The sequence below is a fragment of the Salmo salar genome, chromosome 02, assembly GCF_965601325.2.
Source record: "Salmo salar chromosome 02, fSalSal1, whole genome shotgun sequence".
Lineage (NCBI taxonomy): Eukaryota > Metazoa > Chordata > Actinopteri > Salmoniformes > Salmonidae > Salmo > Salmo salar.
Genome location: NC_138292.1, coordinates 9591136 through 9615000, shown reverse-complemented (window position 1 = coordinate 9615000; position 23865 = coordinate 9591136). Strand labels below are relative to the sequence as shown.

Sequence of the window (23865 nt, the reverse complement as noted above, 5' to 3'; positions counted from 1 at the left end):
TGTATGTCTTCCCATACAGCATAGTTATATGTCTTCCCATACAGTATAGTTGTATGTCTTCCCATACAGTATAGTTGTATGTCTTCCCATACAGTATAGTTGTATGTCTTCCCATACAGTATAGTTGTATGTCTTCCCATACAGTATAGTTATATGTCTTCCCATACAGTATAGTTGTATGTCTTCCCATACAGTATAGTTGTATGTCTTCCCATACAGTATAGTTATATGTCTTCCCATACAGTATAGTTGTATGTCTTCCCATACAGTATAGTTATATGTCTTCCTATACAGTATAGTTGTATGTCTTCCCATACAGTATAGTTATATGACTTCCCATACAGTATAGTTGTATGTCTTCCCATACAGTATAGTTGTATGTCTTCCCATACAGTATAGTTGTATGTCTTCCCATACAGTATAGTTATATGTCTTCCCATACAGTATAGTTATATGACTTCCCATACAGTATAGTTATATGTCTTCCTATACAGTATAGTTGTATGTCTTCCCATACAGTATAGTTATATGACTTCCCATACAGTATAGTTGTATGTCTTCCCATACAGTATAGTTGTATGTCTTCCCATACAGTATAGTTGTATGTCTTCCCATACAGTATAGTTATATGTCTTCCCATACAGTATAGTTATATGTCTTCCCATACAGTATAGTTATATGTCTTCCCATACAGTATAGTTATATGTCTTCCCATACAGCATAGTTGTGTCACGACTTCCGCCGAAGTCGGTTCCTGTCCTTGTTCGGGCAGCGCTCGGCAGTCTTCTAGCCATCGCCGATCCACATTTCATTTTCCATTGGTTTTGTCTTTGTTTCCCACACACCTGATTTTCATTTCCCAATTACTGGTCATGTATTTAACCCTCTGTTCCCCCCATGTCTTTGTGTGTGATTGTTTATTGTTCAGGTCGGTACGTTTACGGCTGTTTTTTTCTGGTGCTGTTTCCACCCGTGTTTTGTGGCGACCGTTATTGTTCGCACATTGGTATTGTTACTTTGTGCTATTTTCTTAAGTAAAGTGCATTGTTTACTCATCTCTGCTCTCCTGCACCTGACTTCATGCACCAGCTACACCCACCGCCTGACAAGTTGTATGTCTTCCCATACAGCATAGTTATATGTCTTCCCATATAGTATAGTTATATGTCTTCCTATACAGAAAAATGATATGTCTTCCCATACAGTATAGTTGTATGTCTTCCCATACAGTATAGTTGTATGTCTTCCCATACAGCATAGTTGTATGTCTTCCTATACAGAAAAATGATATGTCTTCCCATACAGTATAGTTGTATGTCTTCCCATACAGCATAGTTATATGTCTTCCTATACAGAATAATTATATGTCTTCCCATACAGCATAGTTGTATGTCTTCCCATACAGCATAGTTGTATGACTTCCCTTACAGAATAATTATATGTTTTCCCATACAGCATAGTTGTATGACTTCCCATACAGAATAATTATATGTCTTCCCATACAGCATAGTTGTATGTCTTCCCATACAGCATAGTTGTATGACTTCCCATACAGAATAATTATATATTTTCCCATACAGTATAGTTGTATGTCTTCCCATACAGCATAGTTGTATGACTTCCCATACAGAATAATTATATGTTTTCCCATACAGCATAGTTGTATGTCTTCCCATACAGCATAGTTGTATGTCTTCCCATACAGAATAATTATATGTTTTCCCATACAACATAATGTCAACCCATGTTGACACTGAGACTATGTTGTCTAGTCTATACCTAATTAGGCCTGAACTACAGACAGACAGACAGACAGACAGACAGACAGACAGACAGACAGACAGACAGACAGACAGACAGACAGACAGACAGACAGACAGACAGACAGACAGACAGACAGACAGACAGACAGACAGACGCGCAGCAGACGCGCGCGCGCCCCGTAGACCCACAGATAGATCTACTGTATAACACAACACTGGTATGTTTTCAGCCCTGCGGGCAACGGTTTATGTGGACACCAGTGTGTAGTGAGCTAATCAAACCACCTCTATAATATCCTGGGAATTAACACCAAGCAGAGCCGACAGAGCCGACAGAGCCTGGAGAAATCTCTGCATCTATTTCACATGTATAATGCAGCAGCAGGAAATGGAATCCAGAGAGCAGAGCAGCTCTTCAGTTGAGGCTGATCAGGCTGATTGGTCACTGGACTTAGTCTATGCCCCAAATGGGACCCTATTCCCTTTATAGTGCACTACTTTTGACCAGAGTTCATAGATAGTAGTGCACTATATTGGCAATATGGTGCCATTTGTCAGAGGGTGTGTCCCAAGGCAAGTGGAACCCTATTCCCTATATATTGTATATGCGTTACTTTTGACCAGAGCCCTATGGGAGCCTATTGGCCCAAAATAAGTGCACTAAATAGAGCATATGGTGCTATTTGGGATGCTTCCTTAGTTTTGGGTCGGCTGCATGAAGTGATACATCTCTGTGTTTTGCTGAGCCTTTGGACAAGGTCTCACGAGAATCCCAATTAAGGAGCTAATGCTGAATATGTTTCCTTTAAACAGCTGGTAAACCAGGCGTGTCCTAGGCTTCTTGGCAAGCACTCAATGTTTACGTCCAAAATGGCACCCCATTTCCTATGTAGTGTACTACTTTTGACCTGGGCCCGTCGTGCTTTATGTAGGCTATAGGGTGCCATTTTGGACGTCCCCCACGTCACGTCCATTTGTATTGTATTGATTATGAGGGATGCGGGGGATGGAACGGTTGCCTAGATTCTAGAATAAGGGCAGGGCATTGTAGCCTTGAGGTGTGTGGTTTTTCACGGCGGGTCGGTGTTTATATTGATAGACGCAGTGTGAATTGAAACGGTGAGTGGGAGATCGCCTGCTTTTAACAAGGTTGGCAAGGTTCAAATCAATAAAACACCCCTGGCAGTGACCAATTTATTAAATAGGTAAACAAAGAAAGTCCTACTTCTATTCTTGATTCTGTGAGAAATTGATCCACAAACTAGGCCAATTGCTCCTGGACAAAAGCCGTTCTTGTGTTTTCTGGAACAAACCGATCCTCGCATAGATTCAGCACCATGGACAGCTAAAGGAGAGATTATTTTCAACGCCGCGAAATCCCGCCTTTGATTCAGATTCCATTGTGATTTCACAATAGAAGGGGACATGCTCTGACGTAATCAACAACGCATGAATGTACTGCCTCAAACCTGTACGGACAGAAAAGAACAACTCAGCGACAGCGAGGCCTTCGCTTCACGCAACTCTGACCGCTCTTTCTGATCTAAACCTAACAATGGCGTTGCCGTTGGGAACATTAGGTCGGTAGACCTCATCGCGCTGAAGTACATTACCCCTTTGACGCAATTTATTCTGGGTCAGTCTTTGATGTCTTGTGGAGAAAAACAACACATAGGCCTGCATGTGAAACGAACATACAATTACAAAGTACTGCAGTCAGTCGTGTGCCAATGTTTAATAACATAAATAGAACGAATTAAATGTGTAGTATTCTAGCTGTATGTATGTATCTATTCTGTCATTCTAATGTTATGTGCACATGCAGGTGAGTGTAGGCCTACATAAATAAAAGCACGGATAATGAAGGCTATACAGTGTGACATGAGGTCTGGATGAGTTCACAGGTCTGTGTGTGTGTCTGTGTGTGTCTCTCTCTCTCTCTCTCTGTGTGTCTGTCTGTCTGTCTGTCTGTCTGTCTGTCTGTCTGTCTGTCTGTCTGTCTGTCTGTCTGTCTGTCTGTGTGTGTCTGTGTGTGTGTCTGTGCGTGCATGGAGGAACATGAGTAGCCATGCAGTAACCAGAGCCCACCTCTGTCATTGAACCTATCTGTTGTCATCAGACACTGCCTCATGCTAACCTGTTTGGGTTTCAGGCTTTGTGAAGCTGGTCACTCTTCTCTCTGCTGCTTCCCTTCACTGTGATGCTGTGATATTATCACTGGGGAGACTCCATGACACTTCACTGAGCTGTGACGCTGTGATATAATCACTGGGGAGACTCCATGACACTTCACTGAGCTGTGACGCTGTGATATTATCACTGGGGAGACTCCATGACACTTCACTGAGCTGTGATGCTGTGATATAATCACTGGGGAGACTCCATGACACTTCACTGAGCTGTGACGCTGTGATATTATCACTGGGGAGACTCCATGACACTTCACTGAGCTGTGATGCTGTGATATAATCACTGGGGAGACTCCATGACACTTCACTGAGCTGTGACGCTGTGATATTATCACTGGGGAGACTCCATGACACTTCACTGAGCTGTGACGCTGTGATATTATCACTGGGGAGACTCCATGACACTTCACTGAGCTGTGACGCTGTGATATAATCACTGGGGAGACTCCATGACACTTCACTGAGCTGTGATGCTGTGATATTATCACTGGGGAGACTCCATGACACTTCACTGAGCTGTGATGCTGTGATATAATCACTGGGGAGACTCCATGACACTTCACTGAGCTGTGACGCTGTGATATTATCACTGGGGAGACTCCATGACACTTCACTGAGCTGTGACGCTGTGATATAATCACTGGGGAGACTCCATGACACTTCACTGAGCTGTGATGCTGTGATATTATCACTGGGGAGACTCCATGACACTTCACTGAGCTGTGACGCTGTGATATTATCACTGGGGAGACTCCATGACACTTCACTGAGCTGTGATGTTGTGATATTAGTAGTATCTTCCTGTATGGTACAGGTTCTGCTGAGAGCACAGACACAGAGACCAAGCCTGTGTGCTGCTCAGCCCAGACAGTGGATAGGGTGTCACTAACCCAGATCCTGTTGCGGACGCTAGCCTACTGTTGTTGACAACGCTATCGTCACTATGACCAGCCTAGGGATCCAGCAACGTCCCACTGACCACAGACAGACAGGGAGGAGTCCTTTACTCCTGTCTCACAAACAGAGGTCCTCCTCCTCCCTGCCCCTCCTGAAACGCCTGCACCAGGCCAGGGGGCCGTACGCTGGCGCTGAGCCCCAGACAGACCCGCTGTCGCTGGATGACTACTTCTCCCTCCTCCAACGACTGAAAGAGGAGACTTACATGTACAAACAGAACAAGGAGCTGAAACAGGTACAGAGCAGGAAGCCATGGTGTAAGCAGCAGCCTCAATCTCCACCTCTGCCCAGGTAAGAGAACAGCAGTCTTATCCTCCTGCATGACTCCATTTTGTTTGCCAGTGCACTACAGTATATTTGGTTATTGTACTGTCTGTGTTGTACATCATGTCTTGGTGCACTATGGGAACTACATGTAGCTTAGCTGATGGAAAGAAATCCTTTAGTCTGTCATAGACTTGACGGTCAGAGATATTAGGAATGATGTCACATGGGAATGTTAGCGGGTCACATCTGAACAGGAGTGTCGTTGGGAACGCTAGTCTGCATCCCAAATGCCATCCTATTCCATTTATAGTGCACTACTTTTGACCTGTCCAAATAGGGAATAGGGTCCCATTAGGGATGCCCTTGACCTTGACTTGTTCCTCAGCAACAGGTTTAAATGTCTTCTTGCAGTCCTCTTCCCAGAGGCCCTAGCAGCAGAGTTCCACCACTTCCCGGAGTTCCCAGTAGCAGCAGCACGGTGTTACCGTCGGGTCGTACCCAGCGTAGACTGAGCCAGCACTCCAGCCACAAGATGGCGTCCTCCTCCTCCTCCCAGAAGGGTAAACACACCCCTGCCATCATCAAGGGCCATCGCCACTTAAGCTACGGAGGATCCGTCCCACCTGAGTAAGATTAGCATTAGGACCATGACTTTTTATTGGTCCAATGTACACGGATTGCTGACGGAAACTTGTCTTCTGATTTACTTGAACCCCTCTGAGTATCAAGCATTCAGTAGCATTCAGAAAATTCTCTCTCAAAATAATATACACATTTTTAAAAACGATTCCAAGTGTGAGCCAAAGTCCTTGCTTTCGAGTAATTGTGAGATTGTGGATTGATTGAAAATGTACTAACCATATTTCTCCCTTGAAATGTCAACATTCACCTACCAAGGGTATGTTGTATTTGTTGGGTTGTGTTCCAAATGGCATCCTATTCTCTACACTGTGCACTCCTTTTGACCAGTAGTGCACTCTATAGGGAATAGGGTGCCATTTGAGAGGCAACTGAGGGTTCTTCTCCTTTAAGCCAGTGTGTCTTCACAGGAACATCACCATTCAACAGTTTTATGACCTTACACCTACCAAGAAAAGTAACGTCCGCCTCAACGACCAGCTGTAGGTTGCCTTTTACATGTTATATTATGTGTCCCAAATGGCACCCTATTCCCTATATGGTGCACTATTGTTGACCAGGGCCCATATGGTTGTGATCAAAAGTAGTGCACAATTATTATATATATTTTTTTACCTTTATTTAACCAGGTAGGCAAGTTGAGAACAAGTTCTCATTTACAATTGCGACCTGGCCAAGATAAAGCAAAGCAGTTTGACACAAACAACAACACAGAGTTACACATGGAGTAAAACAAACATACAGTCAATAATACAGTAGAAAAATAAGTCTATATACAATGTGATCAAATGAGGTGAGATAAGGGAGGTAAAGGCAAAAAAAGGCCATGGTGGCAAAGTAAATACAAATAAGCAAGTTAAACACTGGAATGGTAGATTTGTAGTAGAAGAAAGTGCAAAGTAGAAATAGAAATAGTGGGGTGCAAAGGAGCAAAATAAATAAATAAATAAAGTAGGGGAAGAGGTCGTTGTTTGGGCTAAATTATAGATGGGCAATGTACAGGTGCAGTAATCTGTGAGCTGCTCTGACAGCTGGTGCTTAAAGCTAGTGAGGGAGATAAGTGTTTCCAGTTTCAGAGATTTTTGTAGTTTGTTCCAGTCATTGGCAGCAGAGAACTGGAAGGAGAGACGGCCAAAGGAGGAATTGGCTTTGGGGGTGACCAGAGAGATATACCTGCTGGAGCGCGTGCTACAGGTGGGTGCTGCTATGGTGACCAGAGAGCTGAGATAAGGGGGGACTTTACCTAGCAGGGTCTTGTAGATGACCTGGAGCCAGTGGGTTTGGCGACGGGTATGAAGCGAGGGCCAGCCAACGAGAGCGTACAGGTCGCAGTGGTGGGTAGTATATGGGGCTTTGGTGACAAAACGGATGGCACTGTGATAGACTGCATCCAATTTATTGAGTAGGGTATTGGAGGCTATTTTGTAAATGACATCGCCGAAGTCGAGGATCGGTAGGATGGTCAGTTTTACAAGGGTATGTTTGGCAGCATGAGTAAAGGATGCTTTGTTGCAAAATAGGAAGCCAATTCTAGATTTAACTTTGGATTGGAGATGTTTGATGTGAGTCTGGAAGGAGAGTTTACAGTCTAACCAGACACCTAGGTATTTGTAGTTGTCCACATATTGTAAGTCAGAACCGTATAGAGTAGTGATGCTGGACGGGCGGGAGGGTGCAGGCAGCGATCGGTTGAAGAGCATGCATTTAGTTTTACTTGTATTTAAGAGCAGTTGGAGGCCACGGAAGGAGAGTTGTATGGCATTGAAGCTCGTCTGGAGGGTTGTTAACACAGTGTCCAAAGAAGGGCCAGAAGTATACAGAATGGTGTCTATAAAGGGAATAGGGTGCCATTTGGGACGAACTGCTATGGTTCATCACTGGACTATGGCTGAAATCAGTTTTACACCAATATAATGTTCATATTGATTATCCTCTTATTTTACAAACATTTATTTTCAGTATACCAAAACCAACAGACATCAACATCGCGTAAGTACTCATTTTGTGATCTAGATCAGTTTCTCATTCTCAATTGTTACAGTACTACTGTAATATCATTCTACAGTAACTGTTACAGTATTACTGTAATATCCTTCTACAGTAACTGTTACAGTACTACTGGAATATCCTTCCACAGTAGCTGTTACGGTACTACTGTAATATCCTTCTACAGTAACTGTTACATTAATACTGTATTTTCCTTCTACAGTAACAGTTACATTACTACTGTAATATCCTTCTACAGCAGGGCTCTCCAACCCTGTTCCTGGAGAGTTACCCTCCTGTAGGTTTTCACTCCAACCCTGTTCCTGGAGAGCTACCCTCCTGTAGGTTTTCACTCCAACCCTGTTCCTGGAGAACTACCCTCCTGTAGGTTTTCACTCCAACTCTGTTCCTGGAGAGCTACCCTCCTGTAGGTTTTCACTCCAATGGTAATTCTCCAGGAACAGGATAGGAGTTAAAACCTACAGGAGGGTAGCTCTCCAGGAACAGTGTTGGAGTTAAAACCTACAGGAGGGTAGCTCTCCAGGAACAGGGTTGGAGTGAAAACCTACAGGAGGGTAGCTCTCCAGGAACAGGATAGGAGTTAAAACCTACAGGAGGGTAGCTCTCCAGGAACAGGATAGGAGTTAAAACCTACAGGAGGGTAGCTCTCCAGGAACAGGGTTGGAGTTAAAACCTACAGGAGGGTAGCTCTCCAGGAACAGGGTTGGAGTTAAAACCTACAGGAGGGTAGCTCTCCAGGAACAGGGTTGGAGTTAAAACTTACAGGAGGGTAGCTCTCCAGGAACAGGGTTGGAGTTAAAACCTACAGGAGGGTATCTCTCCAGGAACAGGGTTGGTGTTAAAACCTACAGGAGGGTAGCTCTCCAGGAACAGGGTTGGAGTTAAAACCTACAGGAGGGTAGCTCTCCAGGAACAGGGTTGGAGTTAAAACCTACAGGAGGGTATCTCTCCAGGAACAGGGTTGGAGTTAAAACCTACAGGAGGGTATCTCTCCAGGAACAGGGTTGGAGTTAAAACCTACAGGAGGGTAGCTCTCCAGGAACAGGGTTGGAGTTAAAACCTACAGGAGGGAGGCTCTCCAGGAACAGGGTTGGAGACCCCAGTTCTACAGAAACTACTTACATACAGTTGGTCTCTGCTTCCTTTATTGTTATGCCCTCCCCCTCAACAGTAAGATCATTACAAAATGTATAGGATTAATATCCGTCTAACTGCTTACTGTATATGAAATGTTGTCTCTATGTCCTTTATTGCTCTGCCCTCCCAACAGAGAGAGGAGAAAGGAGGACACAGTTTATAGTGCTAATATCATTTTACACTGACTGCTTCAATACAGTTGTAATGCCTGTCCTTCCTTCACTGCTATGCCCTTCCTCCATACAGAGAGATAATGATACAGTTGTAATGCCTGTCCTTCCTTCACTGCTATGCCCTCCCTCCATACAGAGAGATAATGATACAGTTGTAATGCCTGTCCTTCCTTCACTGCTATGCCCTCTCTCCATACAGAGAGATAATGATACAGTTGTAATGCCTGTCCTTCCTTCACTGCTATGCCCTCCCTCCATACAGAGAGATAATGATACAGTTGTAATGCCTGTCCTTCCTTCACTGCTATGCCCTCCCTCCAGACAGAGAGATAATGATACAGTTGTAATGCCTGTCCTTCCTTCACTGCTATGCCCTCCCTCCATACAGAGAGATAATGATACAGTTGTAATGCCTGTCCTTCCTTCACTGCTATGCCCTCCCTCCATACAGAGAGATAATGATACAGTTGTAATGCCTGTCCTTCACTGCTATGCCCTCCCTCCATACAGAGAGATAATGATACAGTTGTAACGCCTGTCCTTCCTTCACTGCTATGCCCTCCCTCCATATAGAGAGATAATGATACAGTTGTAACGCCTGTCCTTCCTTCACTGCTATGCCCTCCCTCCATACAGAGAGATAATGATACAGTTGTAATGCCTGTCCTTCCTTCACTGCTATGCCCTCCCTCCATACAGAGAGATAATGATACAGTTCTAATGCCTGTCCTTCCTTCACTGCTATGCCCTCCCTCCATACAGAGAGATAATGATACAGTTGTAATGCCTGTCCTTCCTTCACTGCTATGCCCTCCCTCCATACAGAGAGATAATGATACAGTTGTAATGCCTGTCCTTCCTTCACTGCTATGCCCTCCCTCCATACAGAGAGATAATGATACAGTTGTAATGCCTGTCCTTCCTTCACTGCTATGCCCTCCCTCCATACAGAGAGATAATGATACAGTTGTAATGCCTGTCCTTCCTTCACTGCTATGCCCTCCCTCCATACAGAGAGATAATGATACAGTTGTAATGCCTGTCCTTCCTTCACTGCTATGCCCTCCCTCCATACAGAGAGATAATGATACAGTTGTAATGCCTGTCCTTCCTTCACTGCTATGCCCTCCCTCCATACAGAGAGATAATGATACAGTTGTAATGCCTGTCCTTCCTTCACTGCTATGCCCTCCCTCCATACAGAGAGATAATGATACAGTTGTAATGCCTGTCCTTCCTTCACTGCTATGCCCTCCCTCCATACAGAGAGATAATGATACAGTTGTAATGCCTGTCCTTCCTTCACTGCTATGCCCTCCCTCCATACAGAGAGATAATGATACAGTTGTAATGCCTGTCCTTCCTTCACTGCTATGCCCTCCCTCCATACAGAGAGATAATGATACAGTTGTAATCCCTGTCCTTCCTTCACTGCTATGCCCTCCCTCCAGACAGAGATAATGATACAGTTGTAATGCCTGTCCTTCCTTCACTGCTATGCCCTCCCTCCATACAGAGAGATAATGATACAGTTGTAATGCCTGTCCTTCCTTCACTGCTATGCCCTCCCTCCATACAGAGAGATAATGATACAGTTGTAATGCCTGTCCTTCACTGCTATGCCCTCCCTCCATACAGAGAGATAATGATACAGTTGTAACGCCTGTCCTTCCTTCACTGCTATGCCCTCCCTCCATATAGAGAGATAATGATACAGTTGTAACGCCTGTCCTTCCTTCACTGCTATGCCCTCCCTCCATACAGAGAGATAATGATACAGTTGTAATGCCTGTCCTTCCTTCACTGCTATGCCCTCCCTCCATACAGAGAGATAATGATACAGTTGTAATGCCTGTCCTTCCTTCACTGCTATGCCCTCCCTCCATACAGAGAGATAATGATACAGTTGTAATGCCTGTCCTTCCTTCACTGCTATGCCCTCCCTCCATACAGAGAGATAATGATACAGTTGTAATGCCTGTCCTTCCTTCACTGCTATGCCCTCCCTCCATACAGAGAGATAATGATACAGTTGTAATGCCTGTCCTTCCTTCACTGCTATGCCCTCCCTCCATACAGAGAGATAATGATACAGTTGTAATGCCTGTCCTTCCTTCACTGCTATGCCCTCCCTCCATACAGAGAGATAATGATACAGTTGTAATGCCTGTCCTTCACTGCTATGCCCTCCCTCCATACAGAGAGATAATGATAAAGGTTCCGATTCCAAAAGAACATCCATATCAGGCCAACATCTCCCGCTTCGCCCTGTTCCCAACTTTCCGCTCACCAGACGACCCCGACACAGGCGTGAGAGCTGCGTCCCTACGACCCCTGAACCCCCTCGTCCCGTCCTCTGCTCCAGAGGTCACCGTGCTGAGAAAGACAAAAGGTGGTGTGCGTGCGTGCGTGTTTGTGCATGTGTGTGCAAACTGCATGTGTGTCTGTGCGTGTCTGTATGTGTGTGTGTGTGTCTGCGTGCTTGCCCTTATAAGGTCGCACACACAAGCACAAGCCTCATTCCCAGATGAAGTGTCTTGTCTTCAATCACAGGAGGTCCTTATCGTCATGAGGTACTGGAGGCACCCATGACAACCAGGAAGAAAACCATCTCATGGCCAGGACAACATGGCTTCCTGGATGTGAGTAGCTATAGTACAGTCATTTAGCTAAGCCAGGTTTCCCTCTCACTGTACACAGAAACAGGTGCGTCCCAAAATAGCACCCTATTCCCCATAGAGTGCACTGCATAGGGTATCGAGTGCTATTTGGGAGGCAGAATATGATCCTTAATGTTATATTTCATCTCATCTGACCAGTGAAGCCCAATAAATGAATGTTCTCACTGAAGTGAATGACTAGGGATTTGTTCTAAATGGTACCCTATTCCTTAATGGTAGTCTATTCCTTAATGGTAGTCTATTCCTTAATGGTACCCTATTCCTTAATGGCAGTCTATTCCTTAATGGTAGTCTATTCCTTAATGGTACCCTATTCCTTAATGGCAGTCTATTCCTTAATGGTAGCCTATCCCTTAATGGTAGTCTATTCCTTAATGTCACCCTATTCCTTAATGGCACCCTATTCCTTAATGGCACCCTATTCCTTAATGGCAGTCTATTCCTTAATGGTAGTCTATTCCTTAATGGTACCCTATTCCTTAATGGTACCCTATTCCTTAATGGTAGTCTATTCCTTAATGGTAGTCTATTCCTTAATGGTAGTCTATTCCTTAATGACAGTCTATTCCTTAATGGCAGTCTATTCCTTAATGGTAGCCTATTCCTTAATGGCAGTCTATTCCTTAATGGTAGTCTATTCCTTAATGGTAGTCTATTCCTTAATGGCAGTCTATTCCTTAATGGTAGTCTATTCCTTAATGGCACCCTATTCCTTAATGGTAGGCTATTTCTTAATGGTACCCTATTCCTTAATGGCACCTTATTTCTTAATGGCACCACATTCCTTAATGGCACCATATTCCATAATGGCACCATATTCCTTAAAACTTCTTAAAGCTAGGGGGCAGTATTCGGAAGTTTGGATGACTGAGGTGCCCAAAGTAAACTGCCTGTTACTCAGGCCCAGAGGCTAGGATATGCATATGCATGGTAGTATTGGATAGAAAACACTCTAATGTTTCTAAAACTGTTAAAATAATGTCTGTGAGTATAACAGAACTGATTTGGCAGGCAAAACCCCTAGGACAATCCATCCAGGATTTTTTTTTTTAGGTTTGGATTTTCCAATACTTTTCTATGGGAAAGCATAATTATTAGGATCCAGATTGCAGTTTCTATGGCTTCCACTAGATGTCAACAGTCTTTAGAAATTGTTCAATGTTTTTTTTTTTAAATAAAGAAGTAGTCGTATTCTTTCTAAGTGTCACTCAGGTGGACTCTAGTCTTTTGGTGCGCGTAAATGACAGCGCGTTCCTCGTTGTTTTTCTCCGGTATTGGAAACAGTTTATTCCGTCTTAAATTTGATCAATTATTTACATATTAGGGTACCTGAGGTTGGATTAGAAACGTTGTTTGAAATGTTTGGACCAAGTTTACAGGTAACTTAATAGATCCTTTGTAGGCATGTTGGGCGAGTTGGAACCGGTGTATTTCTGAATCAAACGCGCCAAATAAACTGACATTTTTGGGATATAAATAAGGACTTTATCGAACAAAACGACCATTCATTGTGTAACTGAGATCTTTGGGATTGCAAAAAGATGAAGATCTTAAAGGTACGCAATTTATTTTATCGCTATTTCTGACTTTCGGGATGGATCTGTTTGGTTGGAAAATGTTTTTCATGCTTTTGTATGCGGGGCGCTGTCCTCAGATAATCGCATGGTATGCTTTCGCCGTAAAGCCTTTTTGAAGTCTGAGAAAGCGGCTGGATTAACAAGAAGTTAAGCTTTTAAATGATGTAAGACACTTGTATCGTCATGAATGTTTAATATTATGAATTTAGTATTTTAGAATTTCGTGCTTTGCAATTTACCGGATGTTGTCAAATCGATCCCGTTAACGGGATTCTAGCTGTAAGGGATCCCTAAGAGGTTTTAATGGTACCCTTTTCCTTTATGGCACCATATTCCTTAATGGCACCCTATTCCTTAATGGCACCATATTCCTTAATGGCACCATATTCCTTAATGGCACCATTTTCCTTAATGGTACCCTATTCCAGGGCCCTGCTCAAAAGTAGTGCACTTTTAAGGGAATAGGGTGCCATTTGGGAAACAACCTAAGGAAGAAGGTCACATGCACACTCCATCTGTTCCTGACACCTGTGTCCTGTCTCACCTTTCTCTTTGTCTCTCTCTCAGCACCCCAAGCCAGTTAAGGGCGAGGCCCAGACCCAGGTATTCTACCCTAAGTCCCAGAAGACAGTGTTTCCCAACCCCACCTTGCGTGACTGGGACGTCACGCTGTCTGAACGAACAGCCAACATGCTCCGCAACGTAGAGAAGTCCCACTGGGTCACCTCCTACCAGCTTCACTACACAGGTATAGAGAGCAGAGCCCCGAACACACAGGCTATATCCCAAAAGGCATCCTATTCCCTATGTAGTCCATAGGGCTCTGGTTAAAAGATGTGTACTCTATAGGGGACAGGGTGCCATTTGAGACGCAACCAGAGACATGGAGGAATACTCCAGACTAGTTGGACCAGGGAACCTGCGGCCCGCGGATCAATTTAACAATTATTATTGTACATGTTTTTTAGGAACTCAGAATAGTAGAATACACAAGGTGCAAGTTTTGAAATTTGGTTGTGGATCAGCAGTTTTTCTGTTGTTTTTCTACAGTCACTCAATTAGCCCCATGTCCACTACCATGTTTTAGATTGGTTAGTTAGTCTAGCCAGCTATCTAGAGTTGTAGTAATCATGGTCGAATTACCGACCGGGGGGGCCCCATTGATGTTGTTAGTCACTCTCACTCAGATATCTTATTAAAAACGGCAAGCATTTATCTCCACCTATGGCAAAATGTGTAGAATTGCAATAAATTATCTGTAAAACGGCTAAATCTTTTTATTTTCTCCCCTTGGCAAAATTTGTAGAATTGTATGAAATGAGTTATAAAACTGCAACATTTTCTGGGTATGTGGGTATGGATGTGGGTAGGTAGACCCACGAGCCACTGTGGCCCCTCAGGATGAGTTCAGATTTCTTGTGGCCCCAACCCCCATCAAAGTTATCCTTCCTGAGTTAGACCATATCGGTCAGAAACAGCATCAACACACTTTTGCAAACAAGGAGTTAATATGTTTTTACTCCAGGCAATGGGCCTACTAATCCCTTGAGGTTGGATGACTTCCATGAGAATACCATTGACATGATCACTGGGAAGATAACTCCCTACACAACACAGCTGGTACGTACAGTAACGTATGAATCACCTGAATATACAGTGCCGTTGTAATATTCCTACATTTAACAGCTTCGCTAGAATAACACATTAGCCTCCAAACCTTCTTTAACTTCCCCAACTACCATACAAATAGTTTTAGACTGCTTAAACAAGCACACAGTTTTTCTTCAGTATCACTTTACTCTGATGACTGAACGAGACAAACCTCCTCCTAACAAACCAGTGCTTGTCTCTCTCAGAGGGAGCGATCTCACCCCGTCCTGCTGCCCCCTAAACCACGAGACGGACGCAAGGCCAGAATACGCCAGGGTCGTCATATGGTGGAGAGCACCTACCACCCTCCTGTCACTGCCCCAGCAGCAGAGTCCTACAGCGTAGACCACACTTCCACACAGAATCACCCTGCTGGGCCTCTGGGAACTATGTCTGGTCACCAAAGTCATCAGGAGATAAAGGGGAACCCTTCTACTCAGGACGACCATCCCAACAACAGCCACGGCCACTCAGAGCTCAGTCTAGCTAGGCCTGAGGTTGGAGATGTGTCTGGGCCTGGGGCTGGAGATGTGTCTGGGCCTGAGCCTGCTCAGGTGTCTGGGTATGTGTTCCCTGGTCACCACCTTCAAGATCAAGGCTCCAGGTGTGAGAGGTGTGGGGAGGAGAGGTGTGAGTGCCAGGTCAAGGAGGCCAGAGAAGGGCTCCATCACCCAGCGCCAGGGGCATCAGACCCCCAGCAGAGCAACCAGGCTCCCAGAGCCTCCCTGGAGAAGGGGGTGTTGGAGAAGGTCACAGACACAGAGAGCTCTCTGGCCTTGTACAGCTGCCAGCTGCCCCATCCTCCCCTGAATGAGACCACAGAGGTCACCAAAGAGAATAACACCAAGAGAGAGGTATGGTACGAGGACCTTCCTAGTAGCAAGAAGCAGAGCTACACAGCATCAGGGGGTAACCCGTTCAGCCTGAGCCAGCCAGCTCCAGCATTGGCTACTAACAACACAGGGGCGGCATATGAATCTGAGACAGAGCTGCCTGCTGCTGATCTGGTCTCTCCCAACATCCGTAACTGGCGCTCAAGCGGGAATTTAGTTCTGGGTTCTGAGATGACTGCCAATCAGACCCCTGAAGAACAGGATCAGGAGTGGCAGAACAGAGAGATCCCCATCCCACGCAGTATCTCCAACCCCTGTATCCAACCCCGTCCACATGCCCTGCCTTCCACCCACCCAGGGGAGAGGGGCAGGGGCCGGTGCCAGTTGGCCCTGTTGGAGCTCCAGGACTCCTTCAGTAAGTCGGAGGTCCACCGCCTCTTCCACAGCTCCCTCCAGGGGGGCGCGGTCAACCTGCAGGACAATGTACACACCGGGAGAAAGCACCGCTTCTACGGCTTCAACTCCTTCTATTTCCACAACTGAGCACTGTATTGTAGACCTACCACTATGCCAACAGTCTGTAGGGAGTGGAAGACATCAGAGGGCTTAGTGAGTTGGATGGGTCTAAGGTCTACAACGTTATCTCTTCATGATGGGAAATCCAACCATATACTGTCACTTACTCAAAGCTACTGACATGTTTTGCTTATGATGTCTATCTTTCCATGTGCAGATGGTTCAAATAAAATCATCCAGAATAAGTTTGCATGCTTTGAGTGTATATACATATGTGGCACTATACATGACACAATGAAAGATGGAATGACTGGTGAACACATGAAAGGGACACATTTATGGTCCGTTAAAAAAGCATAAAGAAGTCTACAGATGACTAATAATACAAGTGGACCAAGTTGAATTACTATCTCTGGTGAAGGAGTCCACCTCAGACAATATACTTTGATGTGTATGTAGCCAGATACAGAGCCAGATACAGAATCCAGATACAGAGCCAGATACAGAGCCAGATACAGAATCCAGATACAGAGCCAGATACAGAGCCAGATACAGAGCCAGATACAGAATCCAGATACAGAGCCAGATACAGAGCCAGATACAGAGCCAGATACATACAGACCCAGATACAGAGCCAGATACAGAGCCAGATACAGAGCCAGATACAGAGCCAGATACAGAGCCAGATACAGAATCCAGATACAGAGCCAGATACAGAGCCAGATACAGAGCCAGATACAGAATCCAGATACAGAGCCAGATACAGAGCCAGATACAGAGCCAGATACAGAGCCAGATACAGAGCCAGATACAGAGCCAGATACAGAATCCAGATACAGAGCCAGATACAGAGCCAGATACAGAATCCAGATACAGAGCCAGATACAGAGCCAGATACAGAGCCAGATACAGAGCCAGATACAGAATCCAGATACAGAGCCAGATACAGAATCCAGATACAGAGCCAGATACAGAATCCAGATACAGAGCCAGATACAGAGCCAGATACAGAATCCAGATACAGAGCCAGATACAGAGCCAGATACAGAGCCAGATACAGAATCCAGATACAGAGCCAGATACAGAATCCAGATACAGAGCCAGATACAGAGCCAGATACAGAGCCAGATACAGAATCCATATTTTCACACCGCAAGTGCTGCATTGACCTTCTGTCGAGCAGCAGCATCTGAGAGAGAAAAATACCTTTTCACCTCCAACACCATGTGTTGCCAGTCAGATTGGCTTTACAGCTTGACACAAAAGACTGTTCTGTGTTCCATGCCAGTGAGTCATCCCGGAGTGGAATGTCCTTGAGCGTTCTACAGCAGTCTGTCATTCCATCTTAGTCAGCTACATACTCTCTAAGAAATGAGCTCAGAGTACAGCAGGGATCTGGAGAGTCATACTGATCACTGATCATGTACTGATGTTGTTCAGACAATAAACTAGTTATGAATTACAATTGTATAAGACTGCATGTGAAATAACTTAAAAGCTCTTGATAATGTTTTATCTAACTAGATGTGTAGTGCCAATTCACTGTGTAAATCAGTTTCATTCACATAGAAAATATAGACATTGTTTTTAGTAGGTTTATGACCATAGTTTCGACCTATGACAGCAACATCTTCTCCGGTACATCACTGGTTATTATACCGTTTGTCCAGTAGATGGCGGTGTAGGTCAGCATTTCCCATTTCCCAGTTCCCGGAAGCCTCTCAAAGGATGCTCAGCTGACCTCAGACAAGTGACCTTTGACCCCACTACCCTGTTGCATAATTATCTCATGTGGCCATAACTCAACAGCATGCCATCATGTCAAATATGTGCTTTGATTGTAAAAAAGAAAAGAAAAAGAAACCAGGTAGGCTATGCTACAGCTGAACACCATCAGCTCTAAAATGCTTTACTATAGGCCTAACTCAGAACAACACTATAGACCTAACTCAGAACAACACTATAGACCTAACTCAGAACAACACTATAGACCTAACTCAGAACAACACTATAGACCTAACTCAGAACAACACTATAGACCTAACTCAGAACAACACTATAGACCTAACTCAGAACAACACCATAGACCTAACTCAGAACAACACTATAGACCTAACTCAGAACAACACTATAGACCTAACTCAGAACAACACCGTAGGCCTAACTCAGAACAACACTATAGACCTAACTCAGAACAACACCGTAGGCCTAACTCAGAACAACACTATAGACCTAACTCAGAACAACACTGTAGGCCTAACTCAGAACAACACTATAGACCTAACTCAGAACAACACTATAGACCTAACTCAGAACAACACTATAGACCTAACTCAGAACAACACTATAGGCCTAACTCAGAACAACACTATAGGCCTAACTCAGAACAACACTATAGACCTAACTCAGAACAACACTGTAGACCTAACTCAGAACAACACTATAGACCTAACTCAGAACAACACTGTAGACCTAACTCAGAACAACACTATAGACCTAACTCAGAACAACACTATAGACCTAACTCAGAACAACACTATAGGCCTAACTCAGAACAACACCATAGACCTAACTCAGAACAACACTATAGACCTAACTCAGAACAACACTATAGACCTAACTCAGAACAACACCATAGACCTAACTCAGAACAACACTATAGACCTAACTCAGAACAACACTATAGACCTAACTCAGAACAACACTATAGACCTAACTCAGAACAACACTATAGACCTAACTCAGAACAACACTATAGACCTAACTCAGAACAACACTATAGGCCTAACTCAGAACAACACTATAGACCTAACTCAGAACAACACTATTGACCTAACTCAGAACAACACTATAGGCCTAACTCAGAACAACACTATAGACCTAACTCAGAACAACACTATAGACCTAACTCAGAACAACACTATAGGCCTAACTCAGAACAACACTATAGGCCTAACTCAGAACAACACTATAGACCTAACTCAGAACAACACTATAGACCTAACTCAGAACAACACTATAGACCTAACTCAGAACAACACTATAGACCTAACTCAGAACAACACTATAGGCCTAACTCAGAACAACACTATAGACCTAACTCAGAACAACACTATAGACCTAACTCAGAACAACACTATAGGCCTAACTCAGAACAACACTATAGACCTAACTCAGAACAACACTATAGACCTAACTCAGAACAACACTATAGGCCTAACTCAGAACAACACTATAGACCTAACTCAGAACAACACTATAGGCCTAACTCAGAACAACACTATAGACCTAACTCAGAACAACACTATAGACCTAACTCAGAACAACACTATAGACCTAACTCAGAACAACACTATAGGCCTAACTCAGAACAACACTATAGGCCTAACTCAGAACAACACTATAGACCTAACTCAGAACAACACTATATGCCTAACTCAGAACAACACTATAGACCTAACTCAGAACAACACTATAGGCCTAACTCAGAACAACACTATAGACCTAACTCAGAACAACACTGTAGACCTAACTCAGAACAACACTATAGACCTAACTCAGAACAACACTATAGACCTAACTCAGAACAACACTATAGACATACAGCACTAAGAAGATCCAAATGCATATTCCCATGAAACTGATTGAGATCAAATGGTTGGCATGCAGATACCGCATGGACGTTTCACCGGTACAACTTGAAGAATTTTCATTCACAATTGACAGTGAGAAATGTGAAGGGAGGGTGACCATAAAACTGTGTAGAGGTAAAGATGCACATGTGCAGAACGGGATATGGATCTATCCTAAATCTGTCAGTTAAACTTTCAAATGAAAACATCTAAAAAGTAAACAAGTTAGTGGAGTCATTCAGAGTATAAACCAGCACACCACCCAGGGCTCAAGTTTATTACCTGGGAAACAGTGGCCGATGGCAACAAGGTATCATTACCAGTAATGCTCATGATTGTTTACATGTTATACTTTGAAATAATTGGCATGAATAATGACTAGGTATAATCTCAAGGAGACAGGTGTGGCCACAAACATGCATCATGCTCCTGTATGTGTAGTCATGGTGACAACTCCAGGGGAAGGTCTTTTGGAACCTACATCATAACCAAAGCTATTATTGATTCAAGTTTCTCCACCTCGTTCACATTCCCCACCATTGAAGGGGCAGTGATTGTTTAACCAGGGCTTTAGGAACACACTTATATCTTTCAAAAACAACAAAACAAACACATCTGCAGTTCGAGAGGTGGGGTTGTAATCGCTCATATGAGAGGACGCTCTTTTGGTCACAGAACGTGTCTGGTGTAGCTGTTTAAGATGGTGAGTAAGTGGCCTTTACCTCAGAGTAGCCCACGCTGAATGAACACCTTTACCTCAGAGTAGCCCACGCTGAATGAACACCTTTACCTCAGAGTAGGCCACGCTGAATGAACACCTTTACCTCAGAGTAGGCCGTGCTGAATGAACACCTTTACTGCAGAGTAGGCCATGCTAAATGAACACCTTTACCTCAGAGTAGGCATGCTGAATGAACACCTTTACCTCAGAGTAGGCCATGCTGAATGAACACCTTTACCTCAGAGTAGCCCACGCTGAATGAACACCTTTACCTCAGAGTAAGCCGTGCTGAATGAACACCTTTACTGCAGAGTAGGCCGTGCTGAATGAACACCTTTACCTCAGAGTAGGCCGTGCTGAATGAACACCTTTACCTCAGAGTAGGCCGTGCTGAATGAACACCTTTACCTCAGAGTAGGCCATGCTGAATGATCACCTTTACCTCAGATTAGGCCATGCTGAATGAACACCTTTACCTCAGAGTAGGCCGTGCTGAATGAACACCTTTACCGCAGAGTAGGCCGTGCTGAATGAACACCTTTACCTCAGAGTAGCCCACGCTGAATGAACACCTTTACCTCAGAGTAGGCCGTGCTGAATGAACACCTTTACCTCAGAGTAGGCCGTGCTGAATGAACACCTTTACCTCAGAGTAGGCCATGCTGAATGATCACCTTTACCTCAGAGTAGGCCATGCTGAATGAACACCTTTACCTCAGAGTAGCCCACGCTGAATGAACACCTTTACCTCAGAGTAGGCCGTGCTGAATGATCACCTTTACCGCAGAGTAGCCCACGCTGAATGATCACCTGTCCATTATCAATCCCAGAGACGGGCAAGTTTTTGAATGCATGATAGAGGTCAATGAACGAGACAAACATTTTAGCCTACCTACTTACAGAAGTTGTGTATCAAGCCTTTTTTTAAATGTCAGTTTCGTGATCTGATCAATATGATCCAATCTGATCAAGGTTTGTTACTTCTACATTTTGTATTAAAATGTGTCTCTTATCTGTCCACTGTGTCCACATTGTGACCAGATTAGTTGGTGCCTCCCTGTATGCAAATAATTTATTTAAAAAAAAACATACATTTACATACATATACATTTTAGACAGTTACGAATACCATTAGTCAATGGTGCTACCTGTCAGTGGTTTTAGAGACCAGTATAATGATGATTTAAACGGTTTGACCATCCAGATCTGTTTACACTCGATTGATATCCAGACACAATGGGTGCCGGACTACCTCTGGAGGTGGTTAAGGAAGATCTGATCACAATCAGATCACAATGGGTCTTTTAATCATCTACACCTGTCTGAAAATGTGGGCAGAATCAGAATGTGGACAATATCAGGACAAAGGGCGCATGTTAGAATGTTTTTTTTGTTTGTTTACGTCCAAAATGACAAATGGCACCATATTCCCTCAAATGGCACCCTATTCCCTATATATAGTGCACTACTTTTGACTAGAATCCTGGGGTACTATGAGTCCTGGTCAAAAGTAGCGCACTATAAAGGGAAACCTGAGCCATCCTCAGAAAGCATACCTGGGACAATTCGGGGGTGCGCTCTCATGATGACTATCTACGTCACGGAAAAGATGCTGTCAACGGTACCCAATCCCGCCTCTGAACATGAGATGTCCTCCACGGCTCAGTGTTCTGATTTGAAACTGTACTTGTCATTTACACATCGCCCCGCCCCCTCATAAACCGCTTAGCTGAGAAGGAGGCTGGCTGCGGCTGCACGCACTTCGGAAACATTCAATTCACGATGGTGTCAGTCTGGAGACGGGAAGAAAGCTGCTAGTACTGTACGTTCAAGTTGTCATTTTAAAACGTTGTTTTTCATTTATTTATACGCAAAATATAAATTATAGTCTTCTATTATTCGCCACCTAATAACACATTAGTTCAGCGCAAATATTTTACTCTCGTTTATCGTCTTTCGGAATCAAAACCTCAGTAGAAACTTTGCAAAGGTGAGTCCCATGTTGTTTTATTGTATTGTCACTAGGCCTAAATACTTTATGCTAATTAGTCTGATGTAGCCTGACCGATATTCAGTATTTAAGCATATGACAGTATTTTAACTGATTTGTTACAACTTTATAGTAAGCCTATTCGTTTTAGCTGCGCATAATCCTTCCAATTGAAGTGCTACTCCCATGCTCCAGCCGTGCATAATGCTTCACACTTTCACTTGCAGCAGCCAACCTATCTTTCTGTGAATAGACTACTGAACTGCGTGTACAGTTAGGTCCTGTCCCAGCTAAGTGCAGCGCATACATTATTCAATTGACCTTATGCTGTTATAAGAATACTGTATAACTACCTACCACCAGACTGTTATTGCTCAAGGGAATGGAATGAAATGAAATAAAATAGATGAGAAAATAATGGAATGGAATGGAATAGAACTTTAGACCTTCATGATCATTTCAGATCATGTATGATACAGTGATTGGACAGACTTCTCTCAAAGATTATATGAAAACTCAAAAACCCATCAAACTCTCTGTTCAACTAGTTGCTCTTTTAATAGTTTCAGATTTTTATCAGGAAACAAGATACCCATGGATCCTTTACTGTTTCCATGGAAACTCCTCTCCTTTGGAACATTCCTTTATCATGTAGTGGATTATCCATATCTTCCATGCTAGCTTCCTTACATGTGTACTTCATTATTACAGTCATCACAGAATCTAAGCAGCAAAAGACTAATAGTGTGAATAATTTATTACTGTGTGTGTGTGTGTGTGTGTGTGTGTGTGTGTGTGTGTGTGTGTGTGTGTGTGTGTGTGTGTGTGTGTGTGTGTGTGTGTGTGTGTATAATATGCCACAAGCATTTCGCTACACCCACAATAACATCTGCTAAATATGTGTATGCGACCAATGCATGTGATTTGATATTACAGGGAGGTGTTGTGGGAATGAACCATTTTCAGATTATCTGGCTGTGTGCCCAGTAGTCAATAAGCACTTCAGACAATAGTGTTGTTGAATGAAATTATACTTATTGACCTTGTGGTTGTAAGAACAACACATGAGTATAACTGAATGGCGTATCACTATCAGACTCTACACTTGTAAATGGTGTCTTTTCCTCACAGAG

General features: G+C 43.8%; 3 protein-coding genes across 4 annotated transcripts in view; all 3 read left to right on the top strand.

The window, feature by feature from the left end:
* The first annotated feature begins 2748 nt into the window (after positions 1–2748).
* LOC145859897 (sperm-associated microtubule inner protein 4) lies at positions 2749–14287 on the top strand. The gene is made up of 8 exons (XM_082959617.1): positions 2749–3399; positions 3916–5200; positions 5588–5803; positions 6226–6297; positions 7775–7804; positions 11334–11524; positions 11686–11774; positions 13958–14287. Exons 2-8 carry the CDS (start codon positions 4896–4898, stop codon positions 14207–14209), a joined length of 1155 nt encoding a protein of 384 aa, XP_082815743.1. The 5' UTR covers positions 2749–3399; positions 3916–4895; the 3' UTR covers positions 14210–14287.
* Positions 14288–14897: 610 nt separating this feature from the next.
* On the top strand, positions 14898–16628 carry LOC145859881 (uncharacterized). The gene is made up of 2 exons (XM_082959616.1): positions 14898–15010; positions 15247–16628. The coding sequence occupies exons 1-2, from the start codon at positions 14972–14974 to the stop codon at positions 16414–16416; spliced, it is 1209 nt and encodes a 402-aa protein (XP_082815742.1). The 5' UTR covers positions 14898–14971; the 3' UTR covers positions 16417–16628.
* A 5850-nt stretch (positions 16629–22478) lies between these two features.
* The window catches only part of LOC123727807 (oxysterol-binding protein-related protein 3), a 159164-nt gene continuing 157777 nt past the window's right edge, over positions 22479–23865 (top strand). For both annotated transcript variants that reach the window (XM_082959615.1, XM_082959614.1), the window contains exon 1: positions 22479–22732. The gene's annotated coding sequence lies outside the window, so the exon portion shown is untranslated. The remainder of the gene's footprint in view (positions 22733–23865) is intronic.